This window comes from Drosophila sechellia, chromosome 2R (assembly GCF_004382195.2).
Source record: "Drosophila sechellia strain sech25 chromosome 2R, ASM438219v1, whole genome shotgun sequence".
NCBI classification, from domain to species: Eukaryota; Metazoa; Arthropoda; class Insecta; order Diptera; family Drosophilidae; genus Drosophila; species Drosophila sechellia.
This window is the reverse complement of record NC_045950.1, coordinates 6,925,701-6,942,110: the sequence shown is the minus strand read 5'-3', so window position 1 is coordinate 6,942,110 and position 16,410 is coordinate 6,925,701. Positions and strand designations below refer to the sequence as shown.

Sequence of the window (16,410 nt, the reverse complement as noted above, 5' to 3'; positions counted from 1 at the left end):
TTCATTCGCAGGACTCTTCGCCAATCCACAATCTGGCCAACACAAAGCAGCACCAGCGGTCCGCCAGCCAAAAGGCATCCACCGCCCTGCATGCCACGCCCCGCCAAGATCGCTCCCACGATTCCGCCGACGCCGAGACGGTTGCGCTGCTGGACACGCAGACGCGCAGCAAGATCATCATTTCCTCGGCGAATGGTGACTCTGGCGGAGCGGGGTCAGGAGGTGGAGGCGGCGGCGGAGGATCCGGAAACGGCAGGGTACTGGCAGCGAACGGAGGAGGAGATCTGGAGAGCTCGTTGGGACTGTCTGGTGGTGGGCAATTGCCACGAAAGCGTCGCATTGAGAACTTTCTCAAATCGCTGGTGGGACTCAAGGCGAGTAGCAGTCGCGGCGGAGGTGGTGGCAATGCTGGTGGGGGCGGGGCAGTACCAGATCGGGAACGTCCTGCCTCCCCAGAAATTCGGATCACCCGCACTCCATCCGAGCAGGATGTCGTGCTGCGAGATCCTTCTGGCCGACAGCTAGCCAACGGCCATGGTCGTGGCAGCCTGAGCATCAGCGGTTCGAGCAGCTCCTTGAATGTGGTCCAGCAGAAGATATGGCACATCATGCGACGCGAGGGTAGCGCCAGCAGCTTGCACCAGGAGAAGTCCCAGTCGATTGTCCAGTACACGGGACTGCGAAAGTGCGAAACGGTCCTAGCACTCACCCGTCAATCGCAATCGCATGGCCACGTTCACGGCTTGAGCCAGAGTCGAAGTCAGGGAAACTCCTTGGCGGTCCATGGCAGCGGGATCTTCAGCTCTGGTGGCGTGGAGCAGATCCGACCACTGAATCGCCTGCGGAACAGCGTGAACAGCATCAACGGCGTGGGTACCTGTTCGCGCTGCTCTAGTCTGTTATCCCTGGCTGCCTCCGGATCGCGTTACTCCCTGTCGAATGGATTTGCGCCCCGGCCAACTTCGGCCCTCAATCACCTAGAAGCTGGATGGGAGGACGATCAACGGCGTGCGCAGGAGCCGCATATCAACGTGAATGCCCAGATCAGACTGAGCGGTGTAGCAACTGCCAACTCGACCAGTCCCAGTCCGCCGTCCAATGTGACCACGGCCACACTGCACTCCAGTTCCGGCAATAATCTGAATCAGGAACCGCAGCAGTGCTCGTCGACGCCCGCCACCACGCTCACTGAGACACCTGGGAGCGGCGAACTGGGACCCTTCGGTACCAATCATGCATATCCACTGACCGTAAGCTCCCTGCTCTCCATGGCCAGTGCGAATCAAGCGGCGCAGGCATGCTGCGTTCGGGACGGGATTGCCCTAAAGCGACGAGAGATGCTGGCCTCCGCCGATGTCACGCCCTCGGTGGGCACCCCGGCCACGCCCACCACCGCTTTCCAGCGCTTCACCTGCAAGCTGTGCCTCATTGATGTGGAAGACGTGGGCGAGGCCATGGCGCTTCAGCAGTGCGGCTGCCAGTTTTGTATTGAGGTAAGTCCAGCTTTGTATTATAAAAGTTACAATTAACAGTTTTTAAACTGTAAAAACTATGTATATAGATGTATATTTTCACATCGAAAGCAGAAGTTTCTCTCTTAAGCCAGAAAGCTATGCTAACTTCAAATACAATTTAATGTGTTATTACACAAATGGAATAGTTGGCCAACATGGGATTATGGCTGTTTGCATGTTCACTTTTCTTGTTCTAAAGCCCAGAAAGGTGTTAAAAATATTGTTTGGTTAAAGCGAATAAAAAAACCAAATGCCAGTTGTACAAATTCGACTGCGAATTTTTAACTGATACCAATTACCATTAAATATGAAAGGAGATGAACTTTTGGGCTTTGTTAGGCGATTCAAATATTTCAAACTTTGGCTTTGCTACGATTATTATGCGATATGGCTCAGATAAAATTGTGATTTTATTCGCCGGCAGCAGACATAAAATTGGTATGGGAAAATTCCTCTAAGCCGCAGAAGGATTTCCTTGTGGTTTTCCCGCTCCTCATCCTATTGATTGCGCCCCCACTCACACATACACACGTACCTACACAGCTGCATATGTTAGCTTTCTTATTAGGATATTTTCCTACGTTTTCTCGCCCAGTTTTTCTCGGCATTTCCTTTTTGCCAGGTGCACAAGCGGGGAAAATTGAAAAATGACGCACAGGCAGACGCAATATTTTGCAAGTGTTAGAAGCGAGCTGCTGGCTGGCAGCTTAACCCAAAGCTGAATGTTGGACATAAATAATCAGAGAAGCCAAATGTATTTTCATATATTTGATAACTTTACGTTTAAAGATTAAGTTTGCACACGCTGCAGTGTGTTGCTGTTTCAATTGTTGTATAAATTCAGACCGAATTGTATAAATTCAGACCGGCTTAGTAAAGTTGTTTAGTTAGTAATCACTTGGAATTATGTGGAATTTTGCTTAGAGGCTAGAGTTTAATTTCTGCAATAACGATTTTCTAATAGTCGAGGAAAACAGCAGAAACACAGGGGATTTAGTTGTATGTACATGACATGTACATATATTCAATTTCTTGCTTTTAACAATAAGTAATTCGATTTACGTATCGTATTTACTTTACTCTTGACTCTTTAAAGACTGAAACTCCATACTTTTCTGGCCCTGAAGCTAACGATATTTTCCTGCATCAGCTAAAGGAAAATATTAAGCTGCATTTGCAAAGCTAATCCACATCATCAAATGCATCTGCATCAGCATCAACATCAGCCTCATTTATTCCCGCAATTTGCATGGCAATTTGCTGGAGCTGCGGAAATATGGAAGGAAGTAGTCAGCAAGGGGTTAAAGCTGCAAGGTGACTCATCTGAGATCCTGGCTAGCTGACTGGCTGGCTGGCTGGCTTGCTCAGCACTTCCTACCATTTTCGCCGCTTCAAAGTAATTTCAGCAAAATTCGCTGCGTATCCTGGACGTCCTGTTCGCCCTGCTTTCGCACTCACAAAAGCCGCATCCCCAGGCTCCGGGACTCCTGCTGCCTTTACTTTACTTTGCCATAAACAAATTGCATTTGTCTTGAGGGGGGATGGATGGGGGAGAGCCTGGCACAAATTGCATGGAGCATTTTAAATAATTAAGTAAATGATTGCGAAAGTGCAGCAGGAACAAAACACATTAAAGGCAAAAAGAATTTATATATTTAGCCGGCAGTGAATCTAATTTCATGTATCTGGTGCCGAGAATAATTCTTTCTTGCGCATAAATAAATTAGACGAAATTCACACGTAAGAAGTGCATATAAAGTAACTGAAAGAAAGAAGATGCACCGAGAGAAAAAGGTCAGATATCAAATTCTGTAATAATTTGGTCTTTAATTGTGTGGACAACTTAACTAGAGCCTAAATACAAAAAGGATTATAGTTATTTTCTGTGCCTTCTCAAAACTTTGTATTTTATGAAGTCATAAAAAGCCACTCGCTCCTGACTTTAGTTATTCATTTTTGCTAGTGCACTAAAAGGCTAAATAAACTTTCGGCAACACTAGACAAAGGCACTAAATAAACGAGCTTCATTTTCTCGATTTTGTTGCTGCTACTCTTGTTGCTCAACTTGTGTGCAGGTGAAATTTATTACACGCACACTCACCTGCACACCTGATGGAGGGACATGCCCGGCGGCAGGACGTGAGGACCACGCCCCCTGGCTCAGCTCACTCTGGATCCCGGTATCTTCCGACTATACGTGTCTAATGGCTACAGATGTACTGCCATGTCTTCGTCGTGTCCTGGTCGAGGCCATTTGTCAACCTTAAACTAAACTGCTGCCAGGCAGCCAGTGGGAGTGCGGTTCCCAGTTTGTTTGCTCTTGTGGCTTCCCTTCTTTTTCCTTGTCTAAGCCGCAAATTATTGCCAAACATTGCTCATACGCAGTGGTGGGCGCATTCGCCTAATTGAAAACCAAACGAACGAAATTTCAATGCAAACAGTATTTTCATTTGTTTACTCAGTGCTCTTGTCTCTTTCCACAGCCACGTACCCGTCTCGCTCCATATAACATTTACGATTCACTGAGTTGACAAATTTTCCGCTCCTGGTATAGTATATGCATAGGAATAAAAAAAAAAACAGAAGCAGCAGGAAAAATACCAGTCAGACATCAACAAAATGGCCAGAACAGCACAATCCTCGGAGAAAAAAATGTTATTCCACTATGAAACGCTATGTCGCTCTTATGCAGCATCATCATAATTCACGTTTAGTCTGGGGCGCATACACCCAAGGCAAATGGATGATAAATGCAATATAAATTGAGCTGAGTCGCTGTGCTCCTAGGGGAAAGATTCGCCAGAGATTCATATCTTTATTGGGTTTCGCTGGTAGCCTAGCATTTGTCGCCCCGCCATTAATTCGCATCGCAGATGTGGGAAATTGAAGTGGATGTTTCGGATATTTTATGATCCCTATAGATAAAATGGCAGTCTTATAACCAATTATCTCAATTCTCAGTTGAAGATTATATTTATATGTATAATCCATATATATTTTGGTTTCTTTTCATATATTTGTTTCACTTGCACATTAAGTACACCCTGTATGACATACTTCGACATCCGTTTTCCACAATTTCTGCGGTGTGTGGTTGCCATTTTTTCGCTGAACGCTCGTCGTGCTGTTCAAATATTTTGCAACTGGCTTGCTAAGAGCAAACTCTTCACGTGGCACTCATAGTTCTCATGGTTGCCCCAGCCAACCCATCCATCTGCATGTTACATCGCGGAGTTGGAGATGGGGCCAAAGTGGTGGAGGCGAGCTGCTCCTCCGCTGACTGCGCATGAAAAATGGCGACGCTTATTAAACATGCTCGAATGGACAGCAACGCATCCTGATGACGAGGGAGTGACGCTGGTGGAGCACTAAACTGGTTGAAATTTATGCGCCAGCGATGAGGTTTAAACTCTGCCATTTGATGTGCCACTGTGGAGCAGGGGTTAAAGTGGTTGGTTGTAGTGTGGATTTCTATAAACCTTAGTGTGTAAGCCATTAGTGTGTGTAATAGATTTAGAATAAAAAAGGTCCTCGGACAGTGGGTCAGGTGATGTCGGGCAAAGGGAGCCAGACACAGACGTCGTCTGGCCTGAATTCCATGTCTCCTTTAGCCAATTTGGATGGCGAATCACGCACACATGTCAAAGATGCCACATTGGCCCCAAAGAAGCAAATTATTGAATGTTAATGTAATTGATGACTGCTTTACTAGAGGCAAATCAAATATTTTTAAAATATTTCTGACATGTTTGTGGTTTCCATTACAGTGATCGTGTGTCACATGCATTGAAAGTCCTTTTCCTTGGGTTTGAGGGCGCTTTCTATTTGTTTAACTCACATTTCGTTTCTGCAGAGAAAGAGCCTCATTTTGCAATTTGTTTGTTGCTGTGTGGTGGAGCTCCTTTCATTACCGGATGCTGCAGGACTCTCTCATTCTCTGTTTCGGTTTCCTTTTTGTGTTAATTGAGCTGCTCGGTTGCTGTTCCTGCTGCCTTTTCCGATGGCCACAAGCTGAAAAGTAAATTAACACGGAAAAAGCCAGCCTGAAACAGGAACAGCCACCTGACTGTACCATAAACGCTGCGTATACGTTATATGTGCTATATATGCTATATGCGCTATATAGCGCACATGTATGAATGGAATTTACACAGAAGTGGCTGTGATGGGGGGAACCACCGTCTGCGGTGGTGCTGCACGAGGTTGGAGCATTCAAAGGGAAAAGCCAAGCGAAACAACACGCGAGCAATTAAAATGCTCGACAACAAATTGCTATCAAGTACTCAAAATTCAAAAGGGAAGATGAGGCCAAAAAAAAAGGGGTACGCGTTAAGTGTGAACGAACATGTAAAAAATACAGCAGCAATTTGAGTGAAACTTGATTAAAGCTCTTTTGAAATTAAAGTAAATTTCCTAGATCTACACTTGACTTGGTGGCTCAATTCAAATCTCTCGAAGGACAAACCCCATGAACAGGATCAAACTTTATTGTCCTTGGCCTCCCTTAATTTCGCATTTGATTTGGGAATTTATGAGAAACAAGGAATGAAATTATTTCATTTAGATTTACTCCCGACAGAAATTGGCGCCCCATTGTTCAGACTTTTCCCATAACCCGCAGCCTACGCCATGTTGGGGTATCCCACTGAAAAGCCAGTGAAAATTTATGACTGCCAGCGAAGAAGACTGGCTCAAACGAAGACATTCGCCACGGGAAAGTGGGGCCAAAGATACGCTGGGGTCTCGCCTTGTAATTGCAGTCAACATTTTAGCATTTTGAAGCAAAGCGAGAAAACAAATAAAAATAAAAAAGCAAAGGGGAGCACGTGACTGGCATGAAAGCGGATGTGGGAGGGTGCCCTCTAACCCCTCGGTCCGCTGCATGCCAACCACACCCCCTTTTTCTCGCTCTGTATCTGTCAAAACAAGAAAAAAGACTTGTAAAATGTAAATGTTTATGGCTGGAGAGGCGCGCGAAAAGAGCTCTTGAAATGGGCTGTAACTATGGTTGAAATGAGTGGGTGGAGTGGTTCCCCTGCACTGGAAAATATTTTAAAGTATAATAATAACATAACTTTTTCTATAAGCAAAATGTCACATAGATTTCATGGTAAAAAATAACAAAAAATTATAGTAATCGTTATAGTAACCTATGACATATATCATCCCCTCTTCACAATCCTGAATCCATTTTTAAGCCATTTTTTCTGGTCTTCAAAATCAATTGAAAAATAAGGATCAATAAGGATCCTTATGCAATTTGTCTGAGTGCAAAAGTTTCGCCCTTTCAGATTTGGTTATGAACTTGTTGACGTTTGGATGCCGCTCTCCGCCGAAATGCAAAAGCACTCTTGGGAGGCGAAAGAGCGGCGAAGAGTCGGCGAAAGCAATTTCCGGTCGGGACAGCCATTTTGCCCGCCCAACGCGTCATTTCCGGTTTCTCAGTTTCCATCAGTCGTTGCTGCTCTGTGAGCGCGTTTCTCTGGGCCAAAAATTAAAGCGTACTTGGACCGCAAGCATTAGGCTAACGTGTGGAAAATTGGCCAAATCCGTTTGAGAATTTGGAGCCTTACTTTTTTGCTTTTTTCACTTTCTTTGCTTTTCTTTTGTTTATGTTGCTGTACTCATTTGGTATGCAAATGTGTGCGCCAATAATGAATTGTTTCTCTTTTCCGCTGACTGGGGGGAGATAAATTGAAATTGGAATTTTGGGCTCGTAGCAAATTGGCTGGCAAATGTTTGCTTGCTCTTTGTTCAGCTTGTCGAGCGATTAATGCAGCAAATTGGCAGTGAAATTGCGGCCCAGCCGAGGGTCAAGGGTCACTCCTGTCCACACCACTTGTGTCCTGTCGCATTCCACTTTTGTATGAGTGTGTGTATCAGCTCGGCCCGAAACGGAAGTGTTGGCTTTATCGCTGCGGAAGTGGACAGCTGCATTGGTCGGTCGGGTGGGCAAAATGCAGTCGTCGCTCCTTGTAATCGCCGGTCAGCTTAGATTGCTCAATTGCGAATGGCCGGTTCGGCCAGCCATTCTGGCTAAAAGCCATCCGGGCGGGCCCAAATGCTTTGGCCACTTAATGAGTGGCCTGTGGTCGCTGGCACTCGCAGTCATTTGCGTATGGCAGTTGGCCAGTTCAATGGGCTTTAAACTGCCGTGATTGCTGCATGGATTTGTTTCGATGCGAAGTCGGGGTTTCGTCGAGGAAAATGATGAAGTCAAGTTCGATCTGAAACCGTTTTGAATTGCCTTGAACTTTGTAAATGTACTTTTTCCATTTCCATCGACTTTGAACTCAATTATGGCATTCGGCTGAAATGTTATTGACTTGTTATTGTAGGAAGTCAGAAAGTTACTTTGATTTTAGTGTTTAGTTTTTCTTTGCTCGTATATGGTCAAAGGAAACCATTTTATTATTTAACGGCTTTTACTTAAAGTCTAAAGAAAACATACTTGTTGTTTTCTTTTATTTAAATAAACTGCCTTTGGAATCTATATAATCGAATGAGGTCAGAGGTTGCAGTTATATTAAATCTGAAAATATAAGCACCAATTTCAACTAAATATCATGTCTCTCATAAAGTCATGTTCAATCAAAGTTACTCCCACTGCAACTGTTGTTCAAAAGTCAGGGTATATCATGATAGATATGTCGGGAAGTCACTTGCGATGTTTGTTTTGTGGATATGTCGGTAGTTTAACCTTTGGTGGCCTAGTTGACACGAATGCTGACGTTGCCACAGGCTCTGATTGGAACTGAAATACCGCTGACCGTAGCAAGGAACGTGGGTATTGTACTTGGGCGGAATGGTTTGTGGTATCTGGCTGGCATTGTATTACAGGCTCTTTGGGCCAACAAGATGCCGAAACTCTTGGGTCTTGTGTCTGTGATGCCATAAAGGCATTGGCTTATCAGCTGAATTCCAGCATTCGGAACTGCAATACCCGAATCTTGTACAAGGATATTCATACTGCTGCCTCATATTTGATGACAAGCAGCACAGTTTGCTTTCTGCTCTGGCGAAACAAGTTGCAAACAAGCTGAAAACTTTGCCCCTCGGCTGTGGAAACGCAACAAAAGTTGCTCCTCGAATGGAAACCGCTACTGCAACTGCTACTTGCCATTTTCTTTACGACTTCTTTCAATATTTATACATACTTTTTGTTGCCCTGGATGCTGCTGTTCGGTATTTTATAGTGGGACAGCCAAAAGTTTCGACTTTGTCGAATCTAACTGAAAAATGCAGTAGGATTTTCCACCCTCGTCCTGGCGGGAGATCTGTGCAAATAGAGCGTTTCCCCCCAGAGCGGTACAATGTAACTGCAAGGATGTGGAAATATATATCATTTACACCACTCAGATATTTGACTTTCGCACTCCGTTCGCCGAAATTGGAAAACTTTTGCCGGCATTTGCTGGCATTTGTGCAAGTGCAAGTGTGAATTGCGTTATTCAGCTTCCCTTCTTTAATTTTTAATTGACTAACTTGACTAAGGAGGGTGCCAAACTTCGTTGCGATGTGAAAATAAAAAATAAAAAAACGGGGAGAGCATACGCGCTGTCAAATTGAATTTTGATTCAATTTGCGATGACATCAGCGCCTTCAACGTTGCCAAATTGCATTTACACATTTTACACGTGGCTGCCGTTGCAGCAGCATATTTTCCTCATTTCGCGAGATGTCAAAAAAACGCGTTCACCTGTGAATTTGAATTATCGAGTGTGCCATATAAATTTGGGAACATGCAATTCCATTCGAGGTGGCAAATCAATACGTGACTAGTTCACATTTTACTGCTCTTTTGGATTGAAAAGCTCAAAACAGCATCTGCTATTTAAATTCGTAAATTATGTTTGAAAATATAAAAAAATAAATACACTCTAGGATGTAAACTTTTGCCATTGACCATCTATTACAACAACTGGATGCATTTTTCAAGTGCCACTCATCCATGAGTTGAATATATTTCTTATAAATTTGCCATGAACAGATATAACTGAAGTTTGTATTATAAAAGTAATAGACGGATTTGCAATCAAGCATGCAGTTCATACTTGAATAGTACCAATTATTTGTATTTCTACTTAAATTCCGTATGCATCGATACATTTCTTGCTTGAAAACAATATACAAATTGTATACTGTTCGGTAGTATTCGAGTATATGATTCAATCATGCAAAATGTGTTAAACTAAAAATGCCTGCTCTCATTCGAATCGAATTTCCATTCAGATGAAGTGGTTTTCATTCGCATTTGGAGACTGTAAATTAATTCAACAGCACGATTGGAATGGAAATTAAATGGCCATCCAATATCGACCATGCAAACCAGTGGCCATCAAGTAATGTGGCGTGTTAAAAGCGCTTAAAAGAATTCCAAAACTCTTGATGTTTGATAAAATGTGCTGCTGCTGGAAAATCAGTCTATTAAAAGCCATCAAATTCATTTTGTCGACTGGCCGGTCAGCAGAGCAATCACAAATTGCATTTAAATAAGCCAGTGGAATTTGTATTTTGCGTCTAGACCGGAAATGAAAAACGTTTTTGCCTCTGCCACCGTTGACACCAGGTGTTTTCGGCCATGTATCGAGTTTTACAGAAATTCCATAGAAGTATTTTCTACGAAATGAAACATAAACTTGCCCAAATTCCCTATTCCCGCTCTCAAGTTCTTAGCATAATTTAAATCATTTTTTTTAGCCGCAAAAATAGACCGAAAAGGAGATGGAAAAAGACTTAACAAAATCCGCTTAACTGAGACGTCGGGCTTGAATTTAAACTCTTGTCTCCTCAGTTCTTTTCCCCTTTTATTTTGTGCGTTATCAAAATAGTTGCTGGCATTATCAGGGTGGAGTCGTGGCCGGAGCGTTTCCAATCAATTGAAATTCAATGCTCCAGTGCAAAGGGGAGCGGAAACGGAAGTGGAACTTTGGACATGCAATTTAAATTCAATTTTACACACAAACAGCGCAGCAAGGGTGCCAAAAAGGAGCAGGTGGATATGCAGGATCTCAGTTCGGTTGCGAGCTTACGAGCGATTTCCAATACAAATGGGTTTCATTCGATTTGCCCAGGACGTGTCCCAGCATAGCAGGGACAGCTCAGGTTCAGGGGTGAGCCATGCCATTACTTATGACAATCGTTGGGAGGTCTAACAATGGCTGCTATTTCTGGATTATAGGGTATCAAGTATCTGATTTTCCCATCAATCAATGGGAGGTTCTTGCTAATGGAAATCAGTAGGATAAACACAATATTTGTTGAATGCAAGGAACTTTAACCTTCTTACAAAGCTATCTTATTATTTTTTAATACATATCTTAAAGAGCATCTAGCATTCGTCAGGACCCACGAGTTCGGTGAGCTGTCACTGCTGTCCTCTTTCTATCTGTACGACTATCTTTATATCCGTTGCTGCCCCTGACGCTTGTTGCGCTTGCATTTCAATTGACGGGACCATCATTAAATTTCCAATGTTTATCCCCCTTGCCGCATGCTGAATTCTAAAAACAAACCCCATATATACTGCACACTATCCACGCCCACTTCCTGCGTTTCCTGTCACACAAACACTCGCAATATTATGTCGCAAACCAGGCAGAACAACAAGTTTACTGCTAAGCGGATTGGGTTACTACCCGCGTCTAATATCCTGGACGCTGACAATGTTGTCCTGGTCCTTTGTGATGGGATTGACTTAATGCCAACTTGGCGACTTGGCTGCAAACTAAAAATAGATCACACCACACATCTGACGTTGATTCAAGACGCTGCCGACCCGGCTACACTGCGCGAAAACATAATTCTACATAAGTCTTGTTGTAGATGTTTAATCAATAGTGGGTAGATCAGAGTTAATGTATAATATATGACTATATCTACAGTTTAAAGCGTTTACTACCTAATCACATCAGCGACTCGTTTAATGAGTTATTTATTTCTGTGCATCCGTGGCTAATTGGCATTCAACACGTCCCCCGCCCCGCTGGCCGTGTAAATCAGGCTAATTAAATCAGAATGCGGCATTAAAAGTTTATGGTGGCTGTGGACCAGGACAGCAGAACATTAATGTAATCATTTGCCATAAATTTGCATTTATGACGCGTCTTGTGCACGTTGTCATAGCAATTCATTCGCCGGTCAGCGATCCTGTCATCTCGTAGGACGTGGGACGTAGGACGCAGGACTCCGCCAAGGACAAGCTGCCATATTAATTAAAGTGTCGCTGCTAATGAGTTAGATTAAAGCTGGCAGATGCGCGGCTTTTCCGCAGCCAGTTGCTCGCTTTCATTCCGGGCGAGCGTGCGTGTAATTGGCAATATCTGCTGGCCAGGATTACACGGGATTTTGGGTGTGTGTGTTTAAGGTCGTCGGTTTTGGCTCTGCGACATTCATTAAGCACTTTATTCACGATGTCTTTTCAATTTAATGCAATTTCCCGGCGACGCGCAGAAAAGTATGCTACAAATGGCTTAAAACGAATCTATTAATTTAATTATCTGTTTATTATGAGGTATAAAAACATTTTCTAATTTGAATTCGTAATTGATTTGGTCCATTCATTGTTTACTTTTTAGTGGACTGAAAGATATTCACTAAACAATTGTCCTGTAAAGAATGTAATCTAATCACATTTCAATGTGAACTGAAAGAAGTACTTTTCCATTTTGTTTTCTTTATAATTTTTTCCAGCCAATGCTTTCCTTTGATTGAGTAGCTTCGAAGCGTAAATAATTTAAAACGAAACTTCTGCACTCAAAAGAGAAAATCCTTAGACAAAGTAAACAAAAATCAGACGTTTCATTTGAACATTCCATTCTGCCCGAAATGAGAGCCAAAGGGAGAAAAGAGCAGTTCAAGGAGAATATAAACAGCAGCCATATATCAGAATTATTCAGCAATAACTATGGAAATGTTTATAGCAACCGAGTCATCTGTCTTTTCCTGCGAGCTGCAGCTGATAAAATAAAATAAATTCGCATATTAAATGCGAACTTTCTGTGTACGTACGTTCCTTCCGCCCTCCGCACTCCTCCATATTTCATGTCCCTGAACATTCGCCAGCTGACATTATTAATACTAATTTATACACAAGCCCTGTTTGTAATCTTGTTGCGGCAGTTGGCTTTTTAAATGGCCTACCCAATTGTGGGCCACAAAGGTTGCCATGGGCTGCCTGCCCGAGTGCGGAAAATTTGTCTTTTCAATTGTGCTGCTGGTCTCATAAATGTTTTATGTGGTCATAGCCAACAACAGTTTCCCATCTGTCACTTAGGCCGCTCTGTGAAGCGATGCGAAATGAAATTCTTTGGTATTGATTTTCAAGAATTTAATTAAGCCCTTTCGCCGCCCGACGTATTATCAATAAATTTGTGTGCCAAAGCCATAATCCCCGCCCGTATTTGTAGTCCCGATAAATCGAAAAGTACACAGAGTGTGGTCCACAAAGGAACGCCGGGATGTGCCAGTAGCATTCGGTTGCACCACAATCCAGGCTGCAGGCCACTAAATTGTGGCACCAGCTGGCAAACGGCCATCTGGCCAAACGGTATCATCATGACGCACCCACTTTCCACCTTCCGGGATTTATCGGGACCCAGTAGCCAGTTCCCTTTTACCGCGCATCGCAAATCCGGAGGCTGTGGCTGCTGTGGCCCGACTGACTGATGACCAGGTGAAGCCTTCAACACTGGGATTAAGCGGAGCTGGGTGGGGAATAGTGTGCACTTTGAAAAATAGTTTGCACTGCAAACGTTTAAGGAATAGCTTTTACTAAAATTAGAAAGTTCTTTTCAAATTCTTTTCAAATTTCGCAAATGAACTGCAAATGAAAAATACGACCATAAAGAACTTCTATTTACATTCCATAACCAACTTGCGAAAGTTAAACATCCAAATTGTGTGGCTCAACCCTTTAGAAATGCAATCATTTTCAATTCGCTTATGTGCACACAAATTTCGCAAAGTGCTTTATGCAGTTGCTTTAATGAAAACTTTCATTTGAGCGGAATATCTAGTTTCATTATTGCAGTTAGCAAACAGAAAGTTGCCAGTAGCCCAAATTCGAGGCAGAGCTGTCCAGAGAAAGGAGAAATTCACTTTTAATTATTTACGGCTAAACAGAAAGTTGGCCAAAAGGAGGGGAGTCGGCCTGGCCGCAGGAGACACTTTTTTGTGCTACCGACTCGGAAACTTTTCTCCAGAAGCGTTTTTGCCCGGCTTTCATTTGCTGCTGGAGGGGCCGAAAAGGGAAAATATGGTTGGTGTCGAAGCATTTGAGTATTTCCTTTGGTTCCGTTTGCAATTCCATTACTTTAATGTGCCATGGAGGAAGGGAAAACTTTGAAATCTTTATTTATAAAAGCTTCCGCACAGGCGGCAACTTTTGTGTGCGAGTGAAAATGAAATAATTCCGACAGCCGCAGCTTTGTGGTGGGCCATGCGGTTTTCCTGGCCGAAACTATGCCAGCCAAACTTGCTAAATGCCCTGACAAACTTTTCCCTTGCCAAAAAGTGTGGGAGTGAGCTAGAACTCACATATATGTATGTCAAGATATATTTTCCCGGCTTAGGTGCGATTAGGCTTAAGACGTGCAAATTGCTTGGCTAATTCATCGCCCGCTTCTATTTACTTGCAGTGCATGCGTGCCTACGTGGAGTTCGAGATTTCCGAGGGCGCCTACGAGATCTCCTGTCCGGATGCCACGTGCCCGGCCGAGGGTGCCATTTCCCTGCCCGAGATAGCGAACCTAACCACAACGAATCTGATGAAGAAGCACCATCGATATCGCCTAAATCGAGGTGAGTCCTTGCCTAAGAGATTGCTATAAAGGTCTTTCACTAATGTTGCACATTCATTCAGAAATCGAATTGGACAAGACGCGCACCTGGTGTCCACGGGCTGGCTGCGAGACCATCTGCACGGTGGGTGCAGCAGCACAGCCCGGCCAGTCCAGCGCCATTTGCCAAATGGACGAGTCGCCGTCGACCTCGCAGAGCTACAGTCCACAGCAGGAGGCGGCCGGAAACGGAAGCACAGGTGCCACGGCCGGAAACGGAGCTCCCGTGCTCTCGGTGTCCGTTCACTGTCCCTCCTGCAAGGACGAATTCTGCGGCCTCTGCAAAAAGGCGGTAAGTGTGTGGCATTGTTTTTGTTTCCTGTCATAAACATTAAATTAAATTATTTGATAAAAAATTATTAAATTCCTAAAATGAATATTCTACGTTTTGATTAGTGCAATCATTCGATTCTGTAACATTTCTTTAGCTTTAGTTTTATAGAATTTTAGTGGCTTATAGTTTACAATGATTTCTCTCCTTTTTGCAGTACCATCCGAACATAAGCTGCGAGGAGTTTGGACGGCGCCTGATTGCCGATGGCCAGGACGACATTGGCATACCGTTCGACAACGAACTGATCAAGTGCTGCCCCATGTGCGCGGTGCCCATCGAAAAGGACGAGGGCTGCGCCCAGATGATGTGCAAGCGCTGCAAGCACGTCTTCTGCTGGTACTGCCTGGCCAGTTTGGATGTAAGTCCCTAGATCTTACAAGTCTAGGATATTTCATCTAATTTGTATTCCTGCAGGATGACTTCCTGCTGCGCCACTACGACAAGGGACCGTGCAAGAACAAGCTGGGGCACTCGCGTGCCTCGGTGGTCTGGCATCGTGCCCAAGTGATCGGAATCTTCGCCGGCTTTGGCATTCTGCTGCTGGTGGCCTCGCCGCTGCTGCTCTTGGCTGCTCCCTGCATCATCTGCTGCAAGTGCAGAGGGTGCACCGGTTCCAAGATCGACGAGGTGGACGCCGAACTGGAGGAGGAGGTCACTGCGCTGCAGGGCTAGGTGGCTAGATCTCCACGCATCCCCATCCATACGCGACATAGGCTGCAGCCTGTAAATGCAGCTGCTGTAATTACTGGTAGTTTCTATTGTTAATGACGACAGCTTACGTACATTTATTTTAGTTATTACAATTATAATTGTATATGTGTTAACTAAATTGTGATATTTACAGTGATTCGATTTCTAATTGAATCGACAAATTTGTTGAGAACCTATACAAAGACAAGACGCCTTCGATTCTTTTTAGGTTCTGTCTCTACATATATTCTTTCCTCCCCCTAACCACACCTTTGAATATATATACGACTAAACCAATCTGTATAAATCGAGTAGGTCCTCTTCCTAGCGCATAAATTAGTCTAAATATATTAGGAGTACGCCTCGTATTGCAACAGTGCTTTTATAACGCACCCACCCAAACAAAATCGCCCCACTCACCACTCAATCCTTCTCTCAAGTATTACGCATGCAACTAACACCCAAAATTGATGGGTCACTTTGATCAACTGCTTGGCAATGCTTTTATCTACGCAAACAAATATATACTGCATATAAAGGAGGTGTATATGATGTCACTACTACTGTTTATTGAATGTATTTAATTGTAAATTTTACTACGCAGCTAAAACAAATGTATATCAAATCGCTGCTCTCGGGTCGCTTGCCTAAAGTCTGGCAGGTGCACCTAGCTGGGGATGATTTGGTTAATGTAAATTATTGAATTATTTAATGCATATACACTCAGAACACATATATCAAAATACGTATGACATAAAAGTGCGTGTATCTTTAAAGAAAACATATTTAAACTTTACTCTTAATGTGAACAACTACCGCGTATGCTGTTTGAAATAAAAATGTTAAAAGAAAACTTTGCAATTGGCTCTTATTAATTACTGGGTTATTTACTGGCTTCAAAATACAGGGTTTCTGATTTCATGTGCTTAAGTATTCATTTTAAGTTTTAAATTTTCAAGCTTGTAACGGCTATTGTAAAACATTCTTAAAGTATGGCAACCCTATGTTTGGCAGCTGAGTGGTTCGTGTATGT

At 43.6% G+C, this 16,410-nt stretch overlaps 1 protein-coding gene across 1 annotated transcript in view; it reads left to right on the top strand.

Annotated features, from left to right (window-relative positions):
* Positions 1–16,238, top strand: part of LOC6608555 — a 41,981-nt gene extending 25,743 nt beyond the window's left edge. The window contains exons 4-8 of the mRNA XM_002033253.2: positions 12–1,493; positions 14,153–14,315; positions 14,377–14,645; positions 14,842–15,045; positions 15,102–16,238. Coding sequence (XP_002033289.1) covers positions 12–1,493; positions 14,153–14,315; positions 14,377–14,645; positions 14,842–15,045; positions 15,102–15,359 — 2,376 coding nt within the window. The 3' untranslated portion in view covers positions 15,360–16,238. The remainder of the gene's footprint in view (positions 1–11; positions 1,494–14,152; positions 14,316–14,376; positions 14,646–14,841; positions 15,046–15,101) is intronic.
* The last annotated feature ends 172 nt before the right edge of the window (positions 16,239–16,410 follow it).